The sequence below is a fragment of the Ovis aries genome, chromosome 3, assembly GCF_016772045.2.
Source record: "Ovis aries strain OAR_USU_Benz2616 breed Rambouillet chromosome 3, ARS-UI_Ramb_v3.0, whole genome shotgun sequence".
NCBI lineage: Eukaryota > Metazoa > Chordata > Mammalia > Artiodactyla > Bovidae > Ovis > Ovis aries.
In genome coordinates, this window is record NC_056056.1 from 180,406,836 (window position 1) to 180,430,732 (window position 23,897).

Consider the following 23,897-nt stretch of genomic DNA (forward strand, 5'->3'; position numbering starts at 1 on the left):
GAGGTGAGGAAGAGAGGGGGCAAAATAATGCCTCCTGTTAGTGGGTTGCTGCCAAGCCTTGGCGGCCTGTGTCATGGCACCCAAGGGAACCTACCAGCACCGCACTGCAGTCAGTGAGCAGGGAGAAAAACCCACTGATGGCTCCCAAGCACATGGCGGTGTCACCAGCCGTGTTCTCTTCAGGAACAAAGGTGGGCCCAGACCAAGCAGACACTTGAACCAGAAGCCAGGGGACCAACCCCACTCGGTGCCTCTGCCCACGCTCTCCCCCTGTAGGGGCGGGGTGTGGACTCTGCAGAGGCCCCAGTCCCCAGGCACAGGAGGCAGAGGTCTGGAAGGCATCCCCACCAGCACCGCTGACAATTAGGAAGAAACTCAAGGGACTGCTCTTTCATTCTGTTAGGAGGCCCCAGATAAGCCCCCTCTTGGTCAAAATGCATCCGGTGGCTCACACAGGTAAGCTCCTAGTGCACAGGTAAACCTGCCCAAACCACTGCTTCTGGCAGGCAGGGCTGGGAGCAAGAACTTCTCAGAGTGGGCTGCTGCTGAGGCAGCTCTCATGGGTCTGCCAGGATGGAGGGAGACTCAAAAGCCACATGTGGGTATAGACGGCCCACAGCAAAGGTCATGAGGACATCTGGAGAGATCTAACAACCCCTGAGGCCAGTTTCACCCTCTGAAATAACCCCTCATGGAAAAGGAAAGACAGGGAGGAGTCTTGGACAGAGAGCACTAAGCCACGGGTCACAGCTCTGCAGCAGAGAGGACAGGCGGGAAAGACAATGGGACACAGACAGGGAATGAGATGGACACCACCAGGCAAGCTCAGGACAAACCTGGCTTCAAGTTGGAGCACAAACAGCCCTCCCAGGAGGCAGCGGGCTTTGCGAACGTCCCATTGATGGGTTCGGTCCAAGTTAGAGAACCAGGACCATCAGGGCTAAGGAGACAAACTGCAGTGGCACGTGAAGATGCGCCCTGTAGAAGCCAGGGGGTGAAACGTCTTGAGAAGGACAAGCAAATGAAATAAAAGATGGGCTGGGGACTGTGGGGCCAGTATTTGCCCCCAGAACATGGCTTCTGTTCTTGGCTTTCAGCTTAGAGGTCTGCCGTATTGTGTCTGCAGTCCATCTTGGGTTGGAGAGACCAGCTCTTCAATAAGAGTCAGGAAGTCCAGTTGGAATGACACCCCAAGCCCCAGTCAGCACCACCTGTTTGCCAGAAGCACGGAGTTATTACAAAGGTCAACAGTGGGCCATTAGCCTTGGTCAAGACTAGAGGAATTTTACAGAAGCCACTGATGTTATCCTGAGTTTTACGCCTGCAGACTCTCAGCTCCCTTATCTCTTTAGGTTGGAGGAATTTATCTTGTTCTCCTCTGATAGCTAAATTCCAGAAATCAAGCAAGCAAAGGAAAGCAATCCTTTCCTCCAAGTGCACCAGTGTCCAGCCCTGACATACCGGGACACACTCTCTTGGGGTCTCCATCCAAGAACTTGAGAAAACAAGGAAAACGAGCTTGTAGGCAGCAGAGAGGTTAAAAGCACAAAGCAGCTTAGCCATTAGAGACGGTGCAGGTGAGTTTTTGTTGTTTGCATGTTGCGGGGAGGAAGATGTGAAGTAACAGAGACATGGGGCCAAGTTCTCGGCCACCCGCAAAGTTTCAGGTTCCGAGAGGTCACTTCTTTCTTCTCTCCCACTTCAGTCGGCCCAAAGCAAAGCAAAGCCGGCCTGCTGGGTTGAATCAAAAACAAAACAAAAAAGCAAGCCAAGAGCTGAATCCTTGAAAAGGACTCATTAACCACAGATTCCTCTTCTAGAAAGGACATTTTATAGAAATGAGACTGACAGGCGTGACCACATTGTAAGCAGGCAGCCTCATTTCAGGAGCTGACTTTCCTTCTGGGGGCCCTGACCAAGCAGCCTCTATGCAGGCGCTCTGGAGTTGGGATGGCAGGCCCAGGGCTGCCTGTCACGATGCCCCTCTGGTAGCCCACCAGCACATAAACAGAGGACTGCTCCAGAGCCAGGGAGGAACTGTCTCTCGTGTGCACGACACCTTCCTGAAGACCCACCCTTGAGGCTCATCAACCCCAAGGCCCAAGGACCAGATCAGACAAGCTGGTGGCTGCATCTGCCAGCACACGCCTTGTGTCACGTGGTGACTGTGGGGATGGCAGCTAGATGAGCCACTTCCTGTCCGTGCCGGTACCCAGAGCCTGGCCTCTCGTAGGAGGCTCACCAAGGAGACTTTAAGAAGCCACCTGAGAAAGTGTGTGCTTATCACCTTCTTCAAGCACGTGGGAGAGTGTGTGATAAGCAGTTCTCGCAGAAGGCAGGGACTGTTCATTCAGGACATGGCATCTCCAGGCCCCACTGCCATCTTCTATCGGACATCATCACAGGACATGGCCTCTCATTCAATCCTTGGAGTAACCCTGCCAACTTTGTTTATCCAGTCAAGAGGCAGAAGAGAAAATGAAGGCCCAGAGTTGACCCCGGTCGGTCGGGACACAACAGGGCCAGACTCCAACTAGTCCAAACCCCGTGCTCTCTTCTGCACACACTGTCTGCTCACAAGGCAAGCCTCTCCTTCAAGCTAAGGCCCAGAGAGACCTAGCAGACTAGACTCCTCTGATGACCTGCTCCAGAAGCGCCATGTCGTCTGTCAAAGCTGGACCCCCGACCCTCCTGCTGTGATGTATCTGCCTGCCTCTCAGACCCCAACCCCAGCAGGGCTGCATCCAGCACAGCCGGCTGGCAGGGGTGACCGTGGGACGGCAGGGGCGACAGAGTGCGGCCCTAGGATAAGCCGCTGCCTCCGGGCTTCCCTGCAGACAGCGGGGCCTTTGTGTGCAGCCGGCTGGTGGGGCTCCCTGGCAGGGCCCGAGCCTCCTGGCCGGCACATTCCTGGCTAAGTACAATCGTCATATCTGTGGCTTCCTCGGCTGCCTGTCCTGTGAGTCTGCTTTAATGCGGGGACCGTTGAAGCACTTCCGACACAGCACTTTCCCTCTGGAAGACCTTAGAGGGTAGACAGCTCCATGGGAACAACAGTCACCAAGCCCGGGAGAAGGTGGAAAGAGGGCCCTAACCAGCCAAGCCCACAGGGAGCATTCCTCCAACTCCAGCCAGGGAGGAGGACCAGCGGTGAGCCCTGGAGGATGGGCACCAGGGTGAGAGTGGGAGAACTGGTTTCTGGGGCTGGCTCTCTGGGGGCCTTTGGACAGTCAGTTAACATTTCGGGGCCTGTCCTTCTACCTGTAAGGCAGGAGGACTGTCCTCAAATGTGAAGAGAATGATCAAATTCTACCCTTCTTTGCTACCCAGAAAGGTTACTCAAGCACTGAGAGGCTGGTGGACACTCACCCAGCCCTTGGTGACCAACCACCCTAGGGCAGCTTCCACTGAGGGGCAGAGGTGGGACTAGCGTGGAGCAAAGGGTTAAATAGTTCTCGCATTAGTTCAGGTCTGGAATGAGAGCAGACCCTGCTGCCCCTCCCCCAGCAATGCTGGGAGCTCATTAAAATACCAGAGTCACCAAAAGTGAACCAAACCTGGTATTCTAACTAATTAACATAGAAGAGAGTCCTTTTCTTCTCCTCCTAGGGGAGATAACTGAGCTCCAATTCTTTAACTGGCTGGGTCTCCAGTGAAAACACAGGCAGTCTTTCCCACAGAGGGAGACTCCCAAATTCCCCGGGGTAGCCCCTGGTACGTTGCCCCCTAGACCTAACATATGCCTTCAGTCTTCTCATCCTTCCGGCCTCAGATCATTCAAAGCCTTCCGCTTTTTACAGAATCCTTAGGAACGCGTTAACCACAAGGTAGGAAGACCCAGTAATGCCCAGGACAACAAATTAACCCAACGGGAAAGCCAAGGTAGGAAGGGTGAACCTACCAAGTCACCACAACTTTAATTAAACCCAAGGCTGAGGATTAAAACAAACAAAACTGGCACGCCTGGGCCATGCCATAACCATTTATTGACACACAGCCTGCCAGCCTTTCCACAGGATCCGACCTCCACGGGGTGTTCCGCGGTGACTTTCTGACCACCCCAGGCCCCGGCGGCAACATCTTCTAAACTCTCAAGACACCTGACACTTGCTGCACTCGAGCTGACAGCAGGTATAGGCGGCACCTCATCCTGTTATACAGCTTCGGCCACAGATCTCTGTGTACAAACGTGTCTGTCTCTCCACCCAGATTGCCAGCGCCTCCAGTGCCAGAATAACGTACTCAAGTATTCTGGCACTTTCCATCTCCTACCGCCATAGCCTAATCTGGAATACCATGTGCCGCCATGCCTCATCTGGTACCCAAGGCAGACAGCACTAATCTATCCCAGCATTCTCTGGCACTGAGTCTCAGATCCTTGCCAACACAGGGCTAGGCAAGGCACTACTGATTGATCGGAGCTGACACTTAGAACAAAATCCATCTGCAATACCTAGTATAATAGTTCTGAAGTAAGTGGGGGCAATTTTGCCCCCCCCCCGCCAGGGAACATTCAATAGGTATGTCTGGGGGCATTTTTGATTGTCACAACTGGAGAGGGAGGGTGCTATTGGCATCAAGTGGGCAGAAGCCAGGATGCTGCTAAGCATCCCATAATACTCAGGATAAGTCCCACCCCCACCCAGCCTGCAACAACAGAGTATCCAGCCCAAATGTCAGTGGTGCCAGTTTGAGAAACCCTGGCTTAGTCTAACAAATAGATAGAGAAACCATATAATTTATCATCCAAATTGGGGTGCTTCTGAAAGAGAGCAGTGTCAATACTAACTGGAAGACAGCAGGCATAAATCGGGACTTACAGGCACACCAGAGCACTTAAGAGATGAAAGGCAAGGGAGGTCCCTAGGAGAAGTCAAAGAGCTCCTCTCATAAAAGTCCCCAGACAAAGCCACCAACTCCGCTATTTGGCAGAATAAATGCCAGTATGTCATAAGCCACAGCCAGCTAAGGGACGAGATCTTTTTCTAGTTCTCATTTAAAGAAAAAGCAGAAAAGGAACCGTCTGGCTGTGCCTTTTAGGATGTGTGTGTCAGAGAACAGACTTGTGTTTCTCAAAGCCAGGGGAACTGTGTGTATTAAGTAAAACACTCTCTCTAAAAGAGAGAAGCTGATTCTAACAACCTGAGGACCCCAATGCTCCACTGTTATTACCTGACTTAGGGCAAGAACCAAAGACTCCTCCTGGGAACTTTCTTTACTGGTGAGCCATCTTGTCATAACAGGGCAACTTCTGTTAATTAACTTCCTCCCTGTTGTCTCAAGAACAAGAAATCTGTTGCCGATTGCTTTGCTGGTCAACTATGTGCAACGAGAGGGAACTTGGAAATGTCCCTGGTCAACACGGGGGCTGAAGAGCTGCACCGAGTCCAGTGTGAGGCAGAGAGTGGGTGAAAACTTCTCAGTCTGAGGTTCAGAAAATACGTGGACCCAGCATCTACACAGATCATTAAAGAGAAGCACTAAGACCCTAGGTTCCTCGTGCCTGCAGATGTATTTCCTATCCCTGTTCTCCAAAAGATGAAAACACCCACACATTTGCCCTCATAATTTGAGACAGCTCCTTGGTTCCTGTCAAGAACATTCCATTACAGCCAAGACTTCCTGCTCAACACAAAGGAAAGCTCCAGTCCTCGGCAAGTTCCCTTTTCCTTTTTTCCCCAACTGTTTCCAACCTGTAGAGCTGACTTTTGTCCCTCAAAATTATCACGGTTGAACACATATAACTTGGGCAAATCTCTTTGGGAAGAAGTCCCACAGGTTGTTAGAAAAAAGGCTAGCAGTCTAATTTCAGAAATTCCAATTCCTGGAGCCATGCTATAGTGATATAGCTATAGCTATATCACTACGTTATTCTTATCATAATGGCTTGACGAGAAGTGAAAAAGCCCACTTGCTAGAAAAAAAACCTTTTGGGTTCAGGATCCAAGTGTGGGAACATGCTCTAACTCAGCAGCGCAGAGCTCGAGAAGACTCCAGTCTGCATGAGGCCAATTATAAGAGCCAGGAGAAAACTGACTCATAACCTCTGGAGACAGACTCAGGCTCTTCTGGAATCCCACAGAATGCTCTCCCATCAGACTCTTCTAGTTAGCACTCTGAAACCAACATCCTACTTTAAAACTAAAACGCTGGCTTCCTCAAGGAATTTTGATAGGCGTGAACATGAGCCAAAGGAGAGGCCAAACTTGTACATCCTACATAATTCACCAAGTTTGGTGATGAAACACCTTCCACAGCACTGTGCGGCTGGTACAAGACAGACCCACATGTTGCCATTTTAAACCACTAAACCAGGGATAAAGTTAACGCAAGACTCATCACCACCACTGCCTAGATTGACTATTAAGATTAAAGAAAAAAAAACAGATGCCCATGTAATAAGTAAGACATGAAAAACCACTATCAGTATAAGATATGAGAACATAACCCTATGCTAAGCAGTAGGCTAAGCTCTGAGAATATAAAGGCAACACGGGCCTGGTCCACACCTAAGTCAAAGTATTACCAGGGTTAGCCCAGACATCCTCCCTAGCTAGCAGTAATACTGCAGTCACGTCTTTAACAAAAGAGTAGAGACTTGCCAGCTATTGCAAGGCAGAAGGAACAGCCATGGTGGTTTGAAGCAGAAAGGCCTATTGGAGAAATATAAGGAGTTCCATGCAGCCAGGAAGTTGGAGAGGTAGGCAGCAGGCCAATTAAAAAAGAGACAGTGTAAGATAAATCAGGTTCCAGGCTTGAGTGATTGGGTGGATGGAGAAATGGCATCTGGGAGCAGTGGGCTGGCGGCAATCAACTAACAGAGCTGGTCCTCAGCTGGAAAGTGACGGCAAAGCCACTGAAGCGGGTGGGGCCATGGTCCAGAGGATGAGACCTTGAGAAGCAACAGGTGTTAATAGGGGAGAAGACATGAATGGGGCCGTAGAGATTAGGGAATCATAAAATCACAGGAAGGAAGGGCTTTCAAAAGGAAGTGGTCAAGACTGTCCAATCCTAGGAGAGGTTAAGAAAGATAAGAACCCAGAGCTCCACAGAAGGGAGGGTGGCCTTTACCAGACAGTCTGGGAGGGCAGCGGATGATGTGCAGGGGCAGGAGTATGGCTGAGAAGTGCTGAATGGAGGCAGTGAGCGTGGATACTTCCTCTAAAAAGCTTCACTGTGATGAAGGAGGGCAGAGACAACCTACAGAGGGCACAGAATCCAGGAGAGACTTTGTCTGTTTTTTCAAAGACGTAAAAACACACATTTCCAGACTGTGGAGAAGAGAGGAAGAGGTTAAAATCATGGAGGAAAGGGAATAACAGGTAGAAAAGGCAGCCTGGAAGTCAGAGAACTGGCACAGGAGCTCTTGATCAGAATGAGAAATTGGGAAAATAATAAGTAAATGCACTTTTTTGTTAAAGCCTCTACAATATTCTATCAACATATAAACGTCTCCTTTGACAGCCACCAGCCTTGGCTCTGATGCAATGGCTTACAGACCTCGATGCACAGCCGCCTCACCAGTACCAGTGATAGCCAGTCCACAGGATCACCATGGCTGTGAACATGAAGGAGCACCTGCAAAGTTCCCGACAAGGCTGCAGGTAAAGACAGACCCTTGGAAGGCTGAGGGACTCACCTTGCATCATACTCCTATAGGCGGTGTCTGTGATAGCGTAAATGTGGGGGGGCATCTCATGCCTCTTCTTGCCTTTGTACATTTCCACGATCTCTTCGGAATAGATAGGCAGGTTCTTATAAGGGTTGATGACCACACAGAACAGGCCTGAATAGGTCTGAAAGGAGCGACAAACAGGAATGGGTTAGGAAGCTTGACTCACAATGTCATGGAAATCCTGTAGCAAAATGTCTGCTGCCTCCAAGGATCCCAAGTCAGCCTGATGTGAAAGCACCTCCTGGAGCCCCTGGTTTTCCAGGTCCTGCTCCAGCAGACCTGCTGAGGCATGGGGGCACCACCAGCATTTCTGCTCTTTCAGTGGGGGGCCTCCCTTGACTGCAAGACTGCTGCCAGCTGTGCACGTCAACAAGCATGTGCTTTGGGCAAGATATGGAGCAAGCTTCATGGACAGTAGGAGTCCAGTTATGAAACTGAGATGTAAGGACAATAAGAGATGTGTTTGCCTTCGTGAGAGATGCACAAAGGGAAAAGGATCCAGCTGCAGCAAGCCAACTGTGTGACGATACAAATTATTCTATCCTGAAGGACTTTCCAAGATATTCAAGCCAAAACTTCTCCATCATTGGGAAAGACTCATTATGCTCCTCAACCATCTAGATCCTTTGTGGGAGAGTAGATCACTGACAGATACCCCTCCCTGGAATCTTCCAGAGACAATAACAGGAAGATCTCTTTAAAAAAAAAAAAAAGACCACTGTCCTGTCCCCCATGAACTTTCTCCAAGACTCAGGGCTCCGCTGAAGGGGAATTCAATTTGTCAGCACTCACAGTGAGACTTCTGGGAACACACCTGACACCCCAAGTCTGAGTTCACCAGGTTAAATCAGATTCCAAAGTCAAATCCCAACAAGGGCAAGTTTCTTAACTGCCCCCTCCATTTCTCAATCTGTAAAATGGGCACAGGCAGGCTAGTTGATCTTCATTGAGTGAGGGGCTCAGAGTAGCTCAGGAAAGCAGTTTCCAGAGGCCAACAGTCTAGGCAGACCTGCCTTTCTTTGGTGTCTTCTTTTTCTAATAATTTCTCTGCTATTTTCTTTTTCTTCCAAGATCCCCCTCCCCCTCCCCGCAACACACAAAAAAAGACAGACTCCTAATACCTGGATAAGACGCCCAAGACCACCTAGGGGACATGGGTACTCACTGCGGGACACAACTCTCTTTAGGCAGCTGGAGCAACACAGGCACCTTCTCCCAAGAAAAACAGGCCAGAGGCCCCAAAGAAGCCAGGCGAAGCAAGACCCACAAGCCATGACTCACGCACACCTGCAGCCCCCGACTCTGCTGAGTGACAGCTGAAGACCGCGGGGCAGGTTCCTGGCAGAGTTGGGAGCAGACCCAGGTCCCACGACCCCCCTCCCCACCCCCAGCCAGGGCAGACCTTCTTGGCTGTGGAGGCCGACTCTCCAAGCTCCTCACATCTTTTTGTTTCCCTCGCTACAAGTGCCCTTGACCCTCACTGTCCACATTGTTGCCTCTGGATCCAACAGCAGCTCACATCTGAGGGGCTGTGGATGTATCAGTCCAGTCCCTTCCACCCCTGCCCTCTCCAGTCTCGCCAAAACTGAGGGTGGATCTTGTAGCCAAATCCAAACACAGGATCCACATGGGAACTGGTCGTGAGGACAAAGCCCTTCCCAGCACCGGCCAAGGGCTACAGGTCTTGAACTTTCCAAGCAGCAGTTAGGCTGAAAGCAGAACTCCAGAGGGACCCACCAACCATGCACTGGCCCGCATGCAAAACAGCAGCTGAGCTTGGGACATGAACAAGTGTGTTTGGCTGCCTCTTCTGCTTGGAGGAGGGGCTGCAAGGCCCTTAATTTCCTTTCTTCCTGGGATAATCAGTCAATTGTTTTCCCTCCAACTACTCTTTTCAGGAGGGACCAGGAAAGCTCTAAAGCAAAGCCGTCTGCACGTGGTATCAGCAAGCTCTGGAGACAGGAGTGCCTTGGGGAACCTCTGGTTTTCCCTCCACTACTGTTGGGTGGGGACGAGATGGCAGACCAGGCAGCAGCGAAGTCATCCCAGGAGCTCAGAAACAAGTGCGCTTTGTTCCTGGGGTTTGAGAAAACCCACACTCTAGGAAATCCAGCCTGATGAAAGTGAAGGACACGTGGCCATGCATTTAGGGCGCACAGTGGGGCCAGAGGTTTGGAAACAGCTGGTGGTGACAGCAGAAGGAGACTGAGGTTTACTACAAGTCGTTCTGACAGCTGGGTGGGCAGACGGTCCTGAGGGGGGTTCAAGAGGACCTCAGAATTCTCTGAGCTAATCCCATCAAATCAGTGGACTATCAAACTAAGCCCCGTGGAATGAGCACTGCAGCTCAGGTGGGAGGCAGGGGGCTGTACCTCGAGCCCATGGCGCTGGAAGCCCGTGGAGGCACAGACATTGAGCAAGTGGCTCCGTTCCCACTTAGCCACGCCAGGGAGCTGCTCCATTCACGGGCCACAGAGGCTCTTTGTGCCTGACTGCCCCCTGTCCCCAAGCCTCCCCCCACTGAAGAAACAGAGCAGCTGTGGCGCAGAATTACCCCACGCCGCCCACAACGCCAGGCAAACACACCACACAAAGGCTCCCAGGGTCGCAATTTGGAACCTCGTGTGCAGGGGGCGGGGCGGGGGGGGGGGGGGGGGGGGCCTGTGAAGGAGGTGGCGCCCCCTTGCCCAGGCAGCCCCACCAAGCAGCTTTGATCTTCCCGAAGCCCTGCACCTGCTGGAGTCTCCATTAGGGCAAATGCACAGACAATCAGCTTCCTTCTGGTGAGGATGCTGAGGAGGAGGCCAGCCAGACGGAGGCAGGAGGCTCTGTGCCCGGGTAAGGCCAGCAAAGATGCAAAAACAGGGGTTAATGCCTGATGCCTCCAGCTGAAGAGTTTCAGAAAAAAGCCTCAGATTCTACCCCTGAGCTTATAGGCGTAGGTCCATGCCTGCCTAGAGAGCAAAACACATGCTCTGGGAGATGAAGCAACTAACACACTTTCATAACTTATATTCCCACTTGCAGTATGCTGATAGGCAAGTGCAGGCCATCAGTTTGTTTCGTACTCAGCGGTTCTCTAACAGGACCCAAGCTTAACTGCGACACATACAAAAGCCCGAGCAGAGGGTCAGAGTTACCTTCACCTACAACAAATGGCAGCAGCTACAGAGCCCAAGTCTGAATGAGCCCAGGATTGGCTGGTGCGTTACAACGTTCTCACAACTCCTTGCAGATGGGGAAGTGAGGCCCCACGTAGCCGTGTCAAATGTTCGGGGAGGGCCAAGATGCGAACCAGGTCCTGGAGGCTCCAACTCGCATGACCTGAATCACCCTGCTTTACTGAGCAGGACCATTTCTTAGAGGCCAGCAGAGTGGTTCTAACATAAGTCATCAAGGATACCAAGGGAAGAGTCCCCTGCCCAGACAATAGCACTTACTCCCATCTCCCCTCCACAGACAAGCAATGCTTCCTTAAGGCCGTTTGTTTTTCTGCAGTCACTAATTCTGAATTTCAATATTAATACCCCAAGAGAAGGGGCTTTTAATTTGGTCCATACAATATTTTCATCAAGAACTCCTGACTTCCAATCTCAGGCCTGCCAACACCTGGCTGTGTGTGTAAATCCCTTGCCCTCTCTGGGCCTCAATCCTTCCCACCTGCCATATTACATATTAGAAAGCTGGGTGAAGCTGGTCCATTAAGGACTTTTCCACTGAGATAGGTCAATGTATCTCCTTATCCTACCAACTGCAAACACCACCCACTTATGTAGATAAGTCCTGGAACCACCTACTCGTGCAGAGCCCCGCCTACTTATTTAGATAAGTCCTGGGCCCGCCCACCTGTGTAGAGCCCCGCCCACTTATGTAGATAAGTCCTGGGACTACCCACCCATGCAGAGCCCCGCCCACTTACATAGATGAGCCCTGAGTAGTAGCGCTCCTTGAGGTTGTGCAGCACTGAGGCTTCGTTGAGGCACGTGAGCTCCGCCATGTCTTCCACCTTAGAGAACTTGGGTGGATTCATCTTCTGGATATCATCCTTGTTCACCTTCACCTTCTTGCCGTTCTCCACCAGCTCTACAATGGCCTCCTCACCCATCTCTTCCTTGAGGCTGGCGGGCTCAAAGCCACTCTTGTCAGAAGGCACCCATACCAGCTTCTTGGCAGCCCAGTCGGCCTGGGCCAGCGGGTTATTGATGAAGTTTTTATCCACATAGAGATACTTATCAGCAGCTTGCTGCGCCATGGTGACTTACAGCCAGGACCTAAGGGAGAAAAAAGGATAAAAGGTTAGCTATGCACCACGTAAAGATCACTCATCTCATATCTTTGCAAATTGTACAGCATTATAATAAGTAAATTATAGATAACCAGGTTGTACAATTTGTCAAAATTTTCTCACTCTCTACTTGCAGGAGAAAGATGTACGTTGCTGAAGAAAAAAATGATCAAGGATTCTGTAAGGAAGTAATGGTAAGATGTATCCTACGGTAAATACATAATCAAATCTATAAACAACAATTGTGCCAAATGATGAGCATAATAAGAATCTTGGACAGATGTAATTATAGTCACACTAGGCTACACCCACTAAGGCCAGGAAAGTGACCGCACAGTTTAAGAAGACTTCCAACAACAACAGATTTCTAGTTAGCCCCAAACAGGCAACTGACTACAAGTGCACAGAGTGGAAGTCTCCAGTTTAAAAAACTTTCTCATTTCATGGAGTCAGCCAAGAGAAGAAAACACAACACCAGTATGTTACCAACAGATTTTAATTCGACTGCCCCAAGAAACAAGGCGAAAAGGAAAGAAGTCAGGCTCCAGGAAACGCGGAGAGTAAGTAAGCACTGTTTCCCTTTTGGGGCCCAATGTGAAAATGTAACCCTCACAATTCATAGCCCAGGAGAACTTAAGCCCATGTGTGTTTGCTTTTTCTGAAGCTCATTTGCAAAACAAAGATGATAAAATAAGAACCCCTCACATCTGAGTGGTTTTATTTTTTTTTTTTTCTGAGTGGTTTTATAGTTTATCAAATACTATCACGCACACTTCTCTATCTCAGAAGATCCTCATTCTAACAACTCTATCAGGTGGGTAAGGTAAGTGTTACAGATGAGGAAACAGAAGCTCTGGAGGTAAGGGGCTTTGTCCAAAGTTACCTAGGAAGGACTCATGCTCCTGCTCTAACTCCTGCTTCCCACGGCCTAACCACAGTACTTATTCCTGCTCAGAGGCTCAGCTGGGATCAGCTAGGAGGACAGCTGTTTTGAGTGAATCAAAAGCAGGATTTAGACGCCCTGATCCAGAACAGAGCCAGCCAGAGCCACCAGAGGAACAGCCCAGAAGCTCACTGCCTAGCTTACGACACAGAACGGTTTTTCCCCTGTGAGATCAAGGGCCCCTCCCCAGGTCCAGGAAGCCAGGAGGACCCCAGATCCACGTCTAGAGTCACACAGTCTTTCATGCTTCCAGGTCCCAGCAGGAACTGCGATGCCAGGGAGGCTTGGAATGGAGAGAACAAAAGGAAAAGTCTGGGCCATCCAGGCCTTCTTATCTGGGCTCATTAAATGGTTTCCAGATCAAGGCTGAGGGGCTCCCTTGGACTCACTCCAGGAGAGGCTGTTTTCCAGGAAATCTGCTAGCTCCACACCACCCCCACCCCCAACAAAGAGAAGGCAAGTCCAAGGAGCAGAGCCTGGCAGCCTCCCCAGCAAGCTTAGTCAGTGGCTTTGTTTACATTCCCAGCAAACCCTGGCAGCCCCTCTCGGGGGACCAAGGGGCACCATCCACCTGCAGGGACCACCCCCAGAAGAAGCAGGCAGGGCCCAGAGTTAGGCAGCAGCGAACAATGCAGGAATGGGATGGCTGCAAACCACCTGGCTGGCCGCATCTTCTGTGTGGGGCTGGAGGATGAGGGGCTGCACAGGCCCACTTGCAGCTGTCCTCACTTCCACACTGGCCAGTCCATTCAAGCAAATCAGAGGCTTCTCTCTGCCAGAGCAAATACCAACTGTCCTCTGCCTCTCTGCCGTCCATCTGACCACAGGCCAGTCGTCCTCCACAAAACCCTAGCCCTCAGGCTCCCCAAACCAACCTCCCCAGTCACGTCACCACCAAGCTCAAGAACCTGCAACAGTCACTGGGCACAGGCCTCACTGGCTGCTGGTTCTTCGCCTTTTCTCAGACCTCAAATAGGTAAGGGACGAGACAGACTCCCACCAGGATGCAAACAGGGATTCACTTCAACCCTTTCCCCCAACCCTAAGCCCACTGTTTGTTAAGAGTTCCACCAACCCAGCCCAGTGAAGGGGGTCAACCATTAAGTACCTACCCACCAACATAGAGCTCAGTTTATTCACAACCTCACTTAACCATCAGTCACCCTGGGGAAAAAAAAAAACCTCTCTGTACCCCCAGTTTACAAATGAGGAAACAGCCCAGAGAGGGCAAGTCACTCACCCACAGTCGCCCAACCTATCATGGGCTAACCCAGATCTGCCTGATCTCTAGGTTTGGGCTCTTCCCAACACACTTATGCCTGGGATCTTGCAAAAGAAATCCATCCAACATTTTAGTGGGGCTAAAACTGCCAGTAAGTTGAGTAGAATACTGGGAGTACAGGGGGACCCATTCCACGACATTCATCAGATATCTACTGGGCATTAGCAAACAGGTGAGGAGGCTGAGAATGAGCCTTCCGGTGTGGACCGTATAGCCTGTCAAAAACAGAGCAGGCTGAAACAGCATTCTCGCTCCCTGGCCCTGTGGCTCTCAACAGCCAGCAGCCCATCAGTGATATCAGAATGACTCCTGGCTCTCATCAAACTCCAATTCACCCCAGCAACTCCAACCCTGGGGCAACAACAAGGCGGCTACCTAGGCTGCAGGCCATGGCTACATGACCTTCCCTGGGAATGTGGGTAAACTGCCCTTTCTTCAGTGAGCCTGGAGGCCATGAACTTACAGTAGGCAGTGGAGGAAGACTCCACCCAACCCCTCCACCTTAAGCTCCTGGTTCTGCCCTAGCTTCAGGCCTCAGTGGGAGGGCAGGGGGCATGTATAGGTCTGCACTGTCTACCTCTAACAGCCATCAGAGATGTGCTGGCCAGGCACACACCTCCTGTAAGAGAGAGAGGTACACCCCACACCCTCAGACCTCAGGGGGGGCCAATCCCCCATGGATGGTGAGCCTGAGGAATTCCCCCTGGCCTCAGCACCTCAGAAGTTTTCATTAAACATTCCCGCTTGGCCAGGCCAAGGACAGAGCTGTTTGACTTCAGCAACTCTGCTGGAATGATATGCATTAGCAGCAATGCCAAAATCAATACATGGACCTGACCGGTGGGGAGGGCCACAGAGGTCATGATAAACAATGGAGCTTCTATTCAAGCCCTCCCACTTAGACCCAGAAGGGAACATCCACATCTGAGGGTTCAAGGGGGCACAGGGCTGCAGCTGAGCTCCTGTTTTCACCTGTGTTAGGTAGAGGCTCATGGTCCCCAGTGCCCAGAGGGGAAGCCAGCACTGCAGACAGGTTAACGCTCACCTCTAAGGATGCAGGTGGAGCAAGCCACCCCTGTCCAGAGCTATGAGCAGTGAAATAAGGACTGTTACAGAAAGGGCATTAGGGAGGGACTGCCTGATGGCAGCAGCCAGCACACTGCCATTTCTCCCTGCCCTGTCCTGGGACCATGCTAAATAGCCTCTGAAATTTTTTCAAAACTCCGTGTAACAGAACAATTTACAGAATCAAAGAAAAATATCCCCCCCACTTAAATTCCTGACATTCTCCCCACAAAAATTAGTTTTCTGTTTTAGTGGTCCTTTCTACTCCTGGTTCACAGAAACACTTGATTTTTAATTATCACAGGCAGAGCAGGGAATTCCACATTTTTGTATTTTCCCTTCTGACTCTGACCACTTCCCCACAAGGCCCCACAGAGCCTGCTTGTTGATCACTTTTATCCAAATGCTTCATTGTTACAGGTGATGACACAGAAGCTCTGAGAGGGAAGTAACCACTCCTTCACACAGCTGGAGGAGTGAGGACTTGGACCTAGGACCTCTGACTCCAAAGCCTCACTGGCAATCACTTTTAATGGCTGCATAATATTTCAAAGTGGTGGTGGGCGGGTTATTTTATTTTGTTTTGTTTAAAGGAAAAAAAAAAAAACACCCCTTACTAGGTCTTTTCCTCTTATCTATTGGACCAGCTTGAGATAAATTCTCAAGTGGAGTTATGGGAGCAAAGGAACATCCAAGCGTTTTTCCCGTCGTCAGATGTATTATCAACATGTTTCCTCAAGAGCACACTGATGTGCTCGGCCACTTAGGGTACCCACACTCACAGGCACACCAGCACTAAGAGAACTGCAGGAAAGAGTCAGACTAGGGAACCCAGAAGTCCTGGGAAGCAGCAGGACCAGGCCAGCAAGGGGTTAAGGAGGAAGGAGGCGGCTCTGGCGCGTTGCAGATCGGATCAGGCGGCCAGCCCTTCCCATGCTGGCTTCCTGTGGGTGCCAGTCCAACTCCAAGAAGCCCAAGGAGTTGCCTTTTTAGGCCATAATCGAGAGGACACAACCAGCGGCTAAATTAGGATTCTCAGGAAATGATGAAACTGAAAGTAAATAGGTTGACCAAAAACCTCTGCTTTCAACCCAAAATGTCATTCCTCGATTATTTGCCTTCTCCCCTTACCCCTAAAGACCCATTTGGATCTATTACTCCTTCCTGTTTTTCCCAAGGAACCCCTTCTCTCCCTCCCTTTGGTTGGTTCTCTTTTTGTTATACTTGTTTATGTGTTCGTCAGGAAAAGAAACTGCCAGCCCCTTGAAGACGGAATTTATTGTACTAGGACAAATCAGTGGTCCAAACACAGTGAACTTTTCCATTCCTAGACAGTAGGATTTACGTAAGCCTTCCATGGACCAAGTTCTAGGCTTGAGCTTTCAAAGTCATCGCAATTCATCTGAAAGCTACCGTCTTAACTCACTGTAAAGTACTGCAGGCCTGCTACTAAGGTCTTCATTTTCTCAAGCCTCACAATCATTTCATAAGGGGTATGTTATCATAGGGCTTCCCAGCTGGTGCTAGTGGTAAAGAATCCATCTCCAACGCAGGAGATATGGGTTTGGTCCCTGGGTCGGAAAGATCCCCTGGAGGAGGGCATGGCAACCCACTCCAGTATTCTTGCCTGGAGAATTCCATGGACAGAGGAGCCTGGTGGGCTAAGGTCCACGGGGTCACAAAGAGTTGGACACAACTGAAGCAACTGAGCACGCATGCACGTCATAGTCATCATAGTCATTTGATGGTGGGGGAAATGAGGTTGAGACAAGCCACAAAACCCAAGTTCAAACTCAGAGCCACTCAGCAGCAATGCCCTGCTCAGTTTCTACTCAGACTGCCCCCTCCCGGGAGCTCTCCAGGGAGAACATGACCTGAGAACCCACCCTGGGGAAGCAAACCAGTAAAACAGACATTATGCCAACTCGAGGCTGCAAACCCCATCTCCCCCACCTTAAATTGGCAGAGCTAAAAGTAAGGTGAGGGCCTTGAGGGAGCCATTCAAGATCTCTAAGCCAAGGTTCCAGTTCAGAGACCCAGGCAGCCTCAACCCAGACCAGAGCCCTGTTCCGGCTTAGTCACCGATGTCTGCAAGCAGCCCCCTTGGATTTCTTTCAATCCCCACCCGCATTCCAGAGAACACAGGTAAACAGGCCCCTTCTCTTTCTCCTCACAGCCACTGCTGAGTGAAAAGGTGCCCGAGCACCACTGTTAAGGAAGGGTCTGTAAAAGTAACTGCTGAAATAACAGAAATTTTCCAACCCACGAGATTTAATTATTCAATCAACTAATACGTACTGAGGCTCTTTGTGCAAAAATATTGTGACATAGGTGCAAAGGACCCAAGGAGCTTTAATGTAGTGAGATGACAGGACAGACATGTACCCCTCGGGACAGTGCCAATCAGAGACTGTATACAGAGTACAGAGTGGACAGAGAGCAAGCTCCTTGGTTTTCTCTCCCTTTCACTGCTGTACCCAGCATCAAATATGGTGAGCGTCTAAGACAGGTTGGTCATATGGATGAAGAGGATGTAGAGCCGGCCCTCCAAAATCTGTGGATTCCACCAACCAGGGATCAAGACTCCGTGAAGGAAGACAGAGGAACAGCAGCTTGTTTATAGGAAAAGAGACAGAGGTAATTCATTGGAAAACTTGGAAGCCCAAGGGAGTTTCACAGAGGAGATAACAGTCAAGTTGGATTGTGGAAGATGGGTAAAATATTGAAGAGGGAGGGGAGAGGAGGTCAGAAAGTATTCCAGGCCAAGGGAGAAGAAGGTAGAGTTTCACATGAACTCTGAAATTATGTGGCCACATAAGGCAGGACTTCTCGGCCTCAGGACTGTGAACATGTAGGGCCCGGTAATTCTTTGCTGCAAGGGCTGTCCTGTGCATTGGAAGATGTTTAGTAGTATCTATGACCTCTACTCACTAGATGCCAGGGGCACTTGGTGCCCAGTTTTGACACCAAAGACATCTCCAGACATTGCCAAAGGTAGGGAGTGGCGGAGGGGGACTACCCCCAGTTGAGAACTGCTGAGTTAAGGGATAAAACATGAATAAATGTTGCACCCAGACCTCTCCTTAGTAAATTTTCTCCCAACTCTCAAGTGCACAAGCCAACTTTCCTTAAAACTAAAGTCCTCAGCAAAATGATTCCCAAGATCCAAACAATGAGCATCATGGATGGCATCATTACCAAGGAAGGATGGTCCCTTTTAATACACTGTAAATTAAGGGATATGACCACTACTGGACTGTACTTTAAAGATTTCTAAATGCCCAATTAAAAAAAGAAAAAATTCAGGCAAAGGAGGCTGATGTATCAATAACCACCCTGGCAGGACACAAACCTCCCTTGGAGTCTCCAACATGACAGCTCAGCCACTGACTCGTAAGCAAAGTTCACCAGCATCAAGAGGCCCAGGTAATTAATGGAAGACAAGAAGCAGCCACATTGGGGAGCGTTCCCAGGGCTGGGCTAGCTCACTCCATCACATCCTGGGAAATCCACCAAATGCTATTTACTGGATGGTTTTGGCAAATCAGATCAGCCCCAGGGATGATAACCAGGGTGAATGTTTCCCACCTACCAGAGGGATATCTCACCTGGAGGACCCACAACCATCATCACACCTGAACTCTCCCCAAATCTGCACTCCCTTCTGGGTCTCCATCTCTGGCTAAGACGCTGGCCCTCTGGTCACCCAAAGCAGTCACTGTGAACTCTTTCCTGGTGGATTAGCAGGCCCTCCGCCAACCTCATGGCCATCACCCCTTGCTTCCAGACCAGGCCTGCCTCCCCTCCGTTCTGGGCTGTCATAGCCGCCTCCTTACTGGCTCTTCTTCCCCTGAGTCTTCTACTGATCCAGCCTCCTCACTGCCTTCAGGATGACTCAGCAGCTCCCTTTCTATGCATGCTCCTTTCTATTTTATTGATATTACTTGCCCGTTCAAAACAGTTCAAGACTTCCCCAGAATACAACCTAATCATCTCTGCACAGTGAGCAGACCCCTTGTAATTCCCATTAATCTCCCCCATGCTCCCAGCCCTTCTCCCTCATCTTCCCTTTCTTTCTCGCTCAACCTAAGCCATTCCCAGCTCCTCAGAAACAATTCCTACACATCCCACTTGGCTTATGCCTCCAGGCCTATGAAGAAGAGGTGCCCTCTGCACCAAGAACCCTTTCTCAAATAGCTACACGCTCCATTCTCTGCTGAGAAAGACTTTCCTCGTGTCCCTCCCCTCTGGGCTCTGTCCCTGTCTCCACTGCAGTAATCCAGCAGCTGGACCATCAAGAGGACAGGGACCAGCTTTCATCCATCTCAATTTCAAACAGCACAAGGTCCGACTCTGGGCAGGTGCTCAATTAAAGTTCCCAGAATGAATGAACATGAAACAAGGTGAAGAGGAGGCAGGAATAACAGGGAAGGTTTCAAGGAGGCTGGAGAACCCCGCTGAGCTTTGCAAAGAAGCCAGAGAGTAAGAGAGCTGAAGTGACAGGGAAAGCCAAGCTGAGAGCACACATCAGGGTCACAGCCACCTAATTTGTTACAAAACCCAAGCCATTTGTGGACTAATTTTTATATTCTCCCCAAACAAAAAGGGAAAGAAAGTGTATCGGCTTTCAGTCCACAAAGAGAAAGAGTACTAAAGCTAAGTTACTGGTCCCCAAGAAGCTCTGCATACGGCTGAATAAACCATCACAGTTTTCTGGAGCCACCTAGCACCCCCTGATTAACCAAGGTGGAGGTGCCTACCATCTACCCCCAGATGTAGCAGAAAGGACCTCAGTTGAGGTAGCGTGGCTTCTACCCTCGTGGGGACCCAGGAAAAGGCCTGAGTCACCCTTCCTGCCTCTCTTGGCCCTCGGTCTGCATCTGCTGAGCAAGCGCTATAGGCACGTTCTGTGGTACCAATTCAGAACAGAGACAGGACTTGGAGAAACCACTGCCACGCAGGGAACCAACTCTGCAGATCCCTAGATAAGTGTTTTTAATGCACTGTGATGGAATGCAGTGGAGTGAGTGTGAACTTGGAGCCAGATAGCCCTGGGTCTGAATCCTCCACTTGTCACTCCTGTGATCTTGAAGCTGTGAACACCTCAATTTCCTCACTTTAGAAAGAAGGAAAAAAATGGACCATGGACAATTGGAGGAACTGTAACTCAACTTCCCAGCAAAGAAAACACTAGAACTCCCCTCCTAACTCCTCTATCTTGTCCTCTTGATCTGATTAATCCTAATCCTTCCCGGAATGATATCCGGGGCTTACAAAAACCTTCCAGAAGCTTGGTGACTCTCTCTGGGTTACTAGTCCACAGAGAACAACATAGTATAATCTGGTGACCCCCAGACAGTGATTGCACGAGGGGACAAGGCAGGTTGGAAATGCTCTGTCCCATGGCCCTCCTGCTGAGAGGCACTGGACACCCAGATTCTGAGATGCCTGCAATAAGGAAGCCCACTGCATTTTGTCCCCTCGGGCTTTGTTGTTATTGCTGTTGTTGTTTAGTCCCATATCCTTCAAGAACAATATGTCTCAGTGCTGGCCTGGGATATACTGGTCTGGTGGGATGTGCGCACAAGGCAGGTGGCAGAAGAGCTGGCCTTTGAGTCTGGTGTGGCGCTGACCAGCTGAGTGTGACCCTGTAGACGCTGGGCAGCAGTGATCAGGCTCAAACAAGATAATGGACACAGAAGCCTCCCAATATAAACAAGGCAATTCAGCTTCTCTGCTGCCCAGGGCCACCCTCACAGCAGCCCCCCACCCTGAGGTGCCTGCTCACTCTCCCCAGGCTATGAAGGGGGGAAGGGACCCTCCCCTCCCCACCTCAGGAATGTTGTTTGCTTACAGAAGAAGCTGGGACTTGTTTCCATTAGCAGTATTCCAACCCAGGCCTGTGTTGATGCTCAGCAGATAAGAAAACCAGACCAGAGACAGGCCAGAGAGGAATTTAGCACCAGAGCCCCAGAACCCTCCCCCTCTGACCTTCTCTCCTCAGAGGCCATCTGCAGGGGCTTCCCAGGACTCCTGAGATCCCCAGGGAACACCAAGACGCAGGGCCTGCACCCAAGGGACCCAGAATCTCAAGAGTGACACCAGAAAGGAGTATGTAGATGCCTTCCTCCTACGTGAGGACTAGGGGGTGGGGGCAGGGGGCATGGGAGGGAGTAGAGACTGGCAGTAGAAGCAGGGGGCAGAGGGGGGGAATGCACAGCTGCTCACCAGTATCTTATCAGCCACTGAGGAATGTGGACTTTATTCTAGGGCAAGAGGAGGCGGGAGAGGGTGACATCATCAGATTTGTATTTTAAAGAGATCACCTTCCCTGACCTCCATTTAAGAGGGCAGCGAGAGAAATCAGCAGTTGAAAAAATACCCTGGACCAGCCAGGAGGGGGGCTTCCAACCTGAGAGAAGAAATAGTTCCATGACAAGGCTGGGGAGAAAGGGATCCCAGGCCACATGAGGGGGACAAAGGGAGGTAGACCTCACCCTATGAGCTACCACTTCGAACAGCCCGGCTCATGGGGGACCTTGGCAGCCCTGCCCAGCTCCATCAGTTCCTCCTAAGTGAGAAGTGGCCCAGCATCCCAGGAACTCTGCGGTCAGTGTTACCGAAGTATCCTGGGCATAGATCTGTATCAGGTGTCACGGAGACCAATGCACCCAGGTGAGTCTCCTCCAGAGATACCATCCTATCCTCAGGGCCACGAGGTACATTTTTAATGAATGAATCAAGCGGCTAATCCGGGCAGAAGCAGTTAGTGCTTAAAGACAACTCCACTGGTAAGAATTCCAGGGACTGCCCTGGTGGCCCAGTGGCTAAGACTCCAAGCTTGCAATGCCAGGGGCCTGGGTTTGATTCCTGGTCAGGGAACCAGATCCCACATCAGTTCAGTTCAGTTGCTCATGCTGCAACTAAAATAAAATAAAAAGAATTTCCACCATTCAGAATAACAGCCCTTCTCACCTAAAGAGAAAGATCCCTATGGCCTTTAGAGCTTAACCAACTCCCTCAACCAATGCCTCCATCTTTCCAGCCCCATCTGTCTTGTCCCCTGCCAGACACTCAATCTAACCATGGCTCTCCAGAGGACAGTCTTCGCACCATCACGACCCTCCACTCACCCAGGCAGCCTTTCCTAACACCCATACATTACTGCTCTTTCTCCTCTCCCCAGGCCTGCTCCAGCACAGCCTGCCTTATTCTGGAACTGCCAGAACCTCTCTCTGCCTGGCCCCGTCGTCCCCGGAACTCCTTCAGGTGCTGACTGAACCCAGGGTTCAGAGAGCAAGTCCTCCTCAGTCAGTCAACGCTTGTGGATGTGACCTTGACTTTTCGAGAAGGCTTGGGTTTACGTCCACATTGTGTCTTCCAGAACCTGGCTGTCCAAGAGAATTACCATTCCCTCCTAAACCCTTCTGTCTGGTGTCAAGGGAGGGGAGCAGACACATCAGCAATGTAGCTCTCACTCAAAGGTAAGAGGCCAGGCACACACACCACCGGGTAAGTCATCAGCACTGGACCTTGAATCTGCTTTTAATTGGTTCAATATTTGTGTAGTGAGATCACACTAGAGCCTCTCCTGCTTGGTAATGAGCTTCTATTTGGCTGCCCAGGAGAAACTGCAGAGAAGCAAGTTGTTCCAGACATGGGGGTGGGGTCCCCTCCCAAACAGCAAGGTGCAAGTGACACCCCTAGACATGCCCCTAGGTTTGACAAGGTTGACAGAATTGCCTGGCCTTCTTCCATCAGGAACTGTGCGTGGAACATACCACCCTGCCCTGCGGACAGCATCTCTGAGCCTCGAGAGCTCCCCACTCACACGAAAGGCAACTCTGACCTTCGCATTCCTGCAGTGAAGTTATTCCTTCCCTTCAGTTCTGCTGATGATAGCCTGGTTTTTCTTTCCCCAAGCCTGCGAGCACAGTTTGCTGAAACCCAACACAGAAAAATAACCACACTGAGAAGATGTAATTATACTGCCGAAGTCTCAATGGGAAAGTGCGGCAGGCTGGACTCTGGACCCCACATCAGGAACAGCTGAGAAGCCCAACTGGAGATCAGAAACAAAAGACAATTTTGAAGATCACTCAATCCAGGACCCACCAGGCCTTCAGCAGCTTGTTATTCTGATTGATGTTTAAATGGCACCAAAAACAAACAAAATCCCTGAATATCTACCAACAGCCATCCTGATCCCACTGCTGCCACGCTCAGAGCTCTAAGGCCACGATGGGGCCCAGGCACCCCTGGGTCCGATGACCAATCTATGTAGATGTTGAGTAACCCCTGATGAACTTTAGGAATGGGGAAGGTTCCAGTCTCCCAAAAGGTCCAAACTCCAAGGACCAAGACCTGACTTTCTGCCACCCATTCTTAAAGTGCCTAAGGATAACCCCAGTAATCGCACATCTTCTTTTCCAAACCTCAGTGACTCTCTTTGGTAGATGAGGCAGGAAAGGCCCACAATGAGCTGATCTGTGGCCACTGAGGATCATACCAATGTCCTCTTCTTCTCCATCGCCCTTCCAGCTAAATCTGATGTTCACTAATCTCCATTTTGTTTCTAAGAGGCACATGACTGGTCAACAGTTATCTTCCTGAATTGATCAGGCGGTCACTTAAGACTCCCAGAGAG

General features: G+C 50.5%; 1 protein-coding gene across 4 annotated transcripts in view; it reads right to left on the reverse strand.

Moving 5' to 3' along the window:
- Nucleotides 1-23,897, reverse strand: part of MYH9 (myosin heavy chain 9) — an 86,076-nt gene that overhangs the window by 43,487 nt on the left and 18,692 nt on the right. For all 4 annotated transcript variants that reach the window (XM_027967749.3, XM_060413170.1, XM_042247234.2 and 1 more), the window contains exons 2-3: nt 11,595-11,946; nt 7,640-7,796 (exon numbers count right to left, since the gene is read on the reverse strand). In XM_027967749.3, coding sequence (XP_027823550.1) covers nt 7,640-7,796; nt 11,595-11,927 — 490 coding nt within the window. In that variant the 5' untranslated portion in view covers nt 11,928-11,946. The remainder of the gene's footprint in view (nt 1-7,639; nt 7,797-11,594; nt 11,947-23,897) is intronic.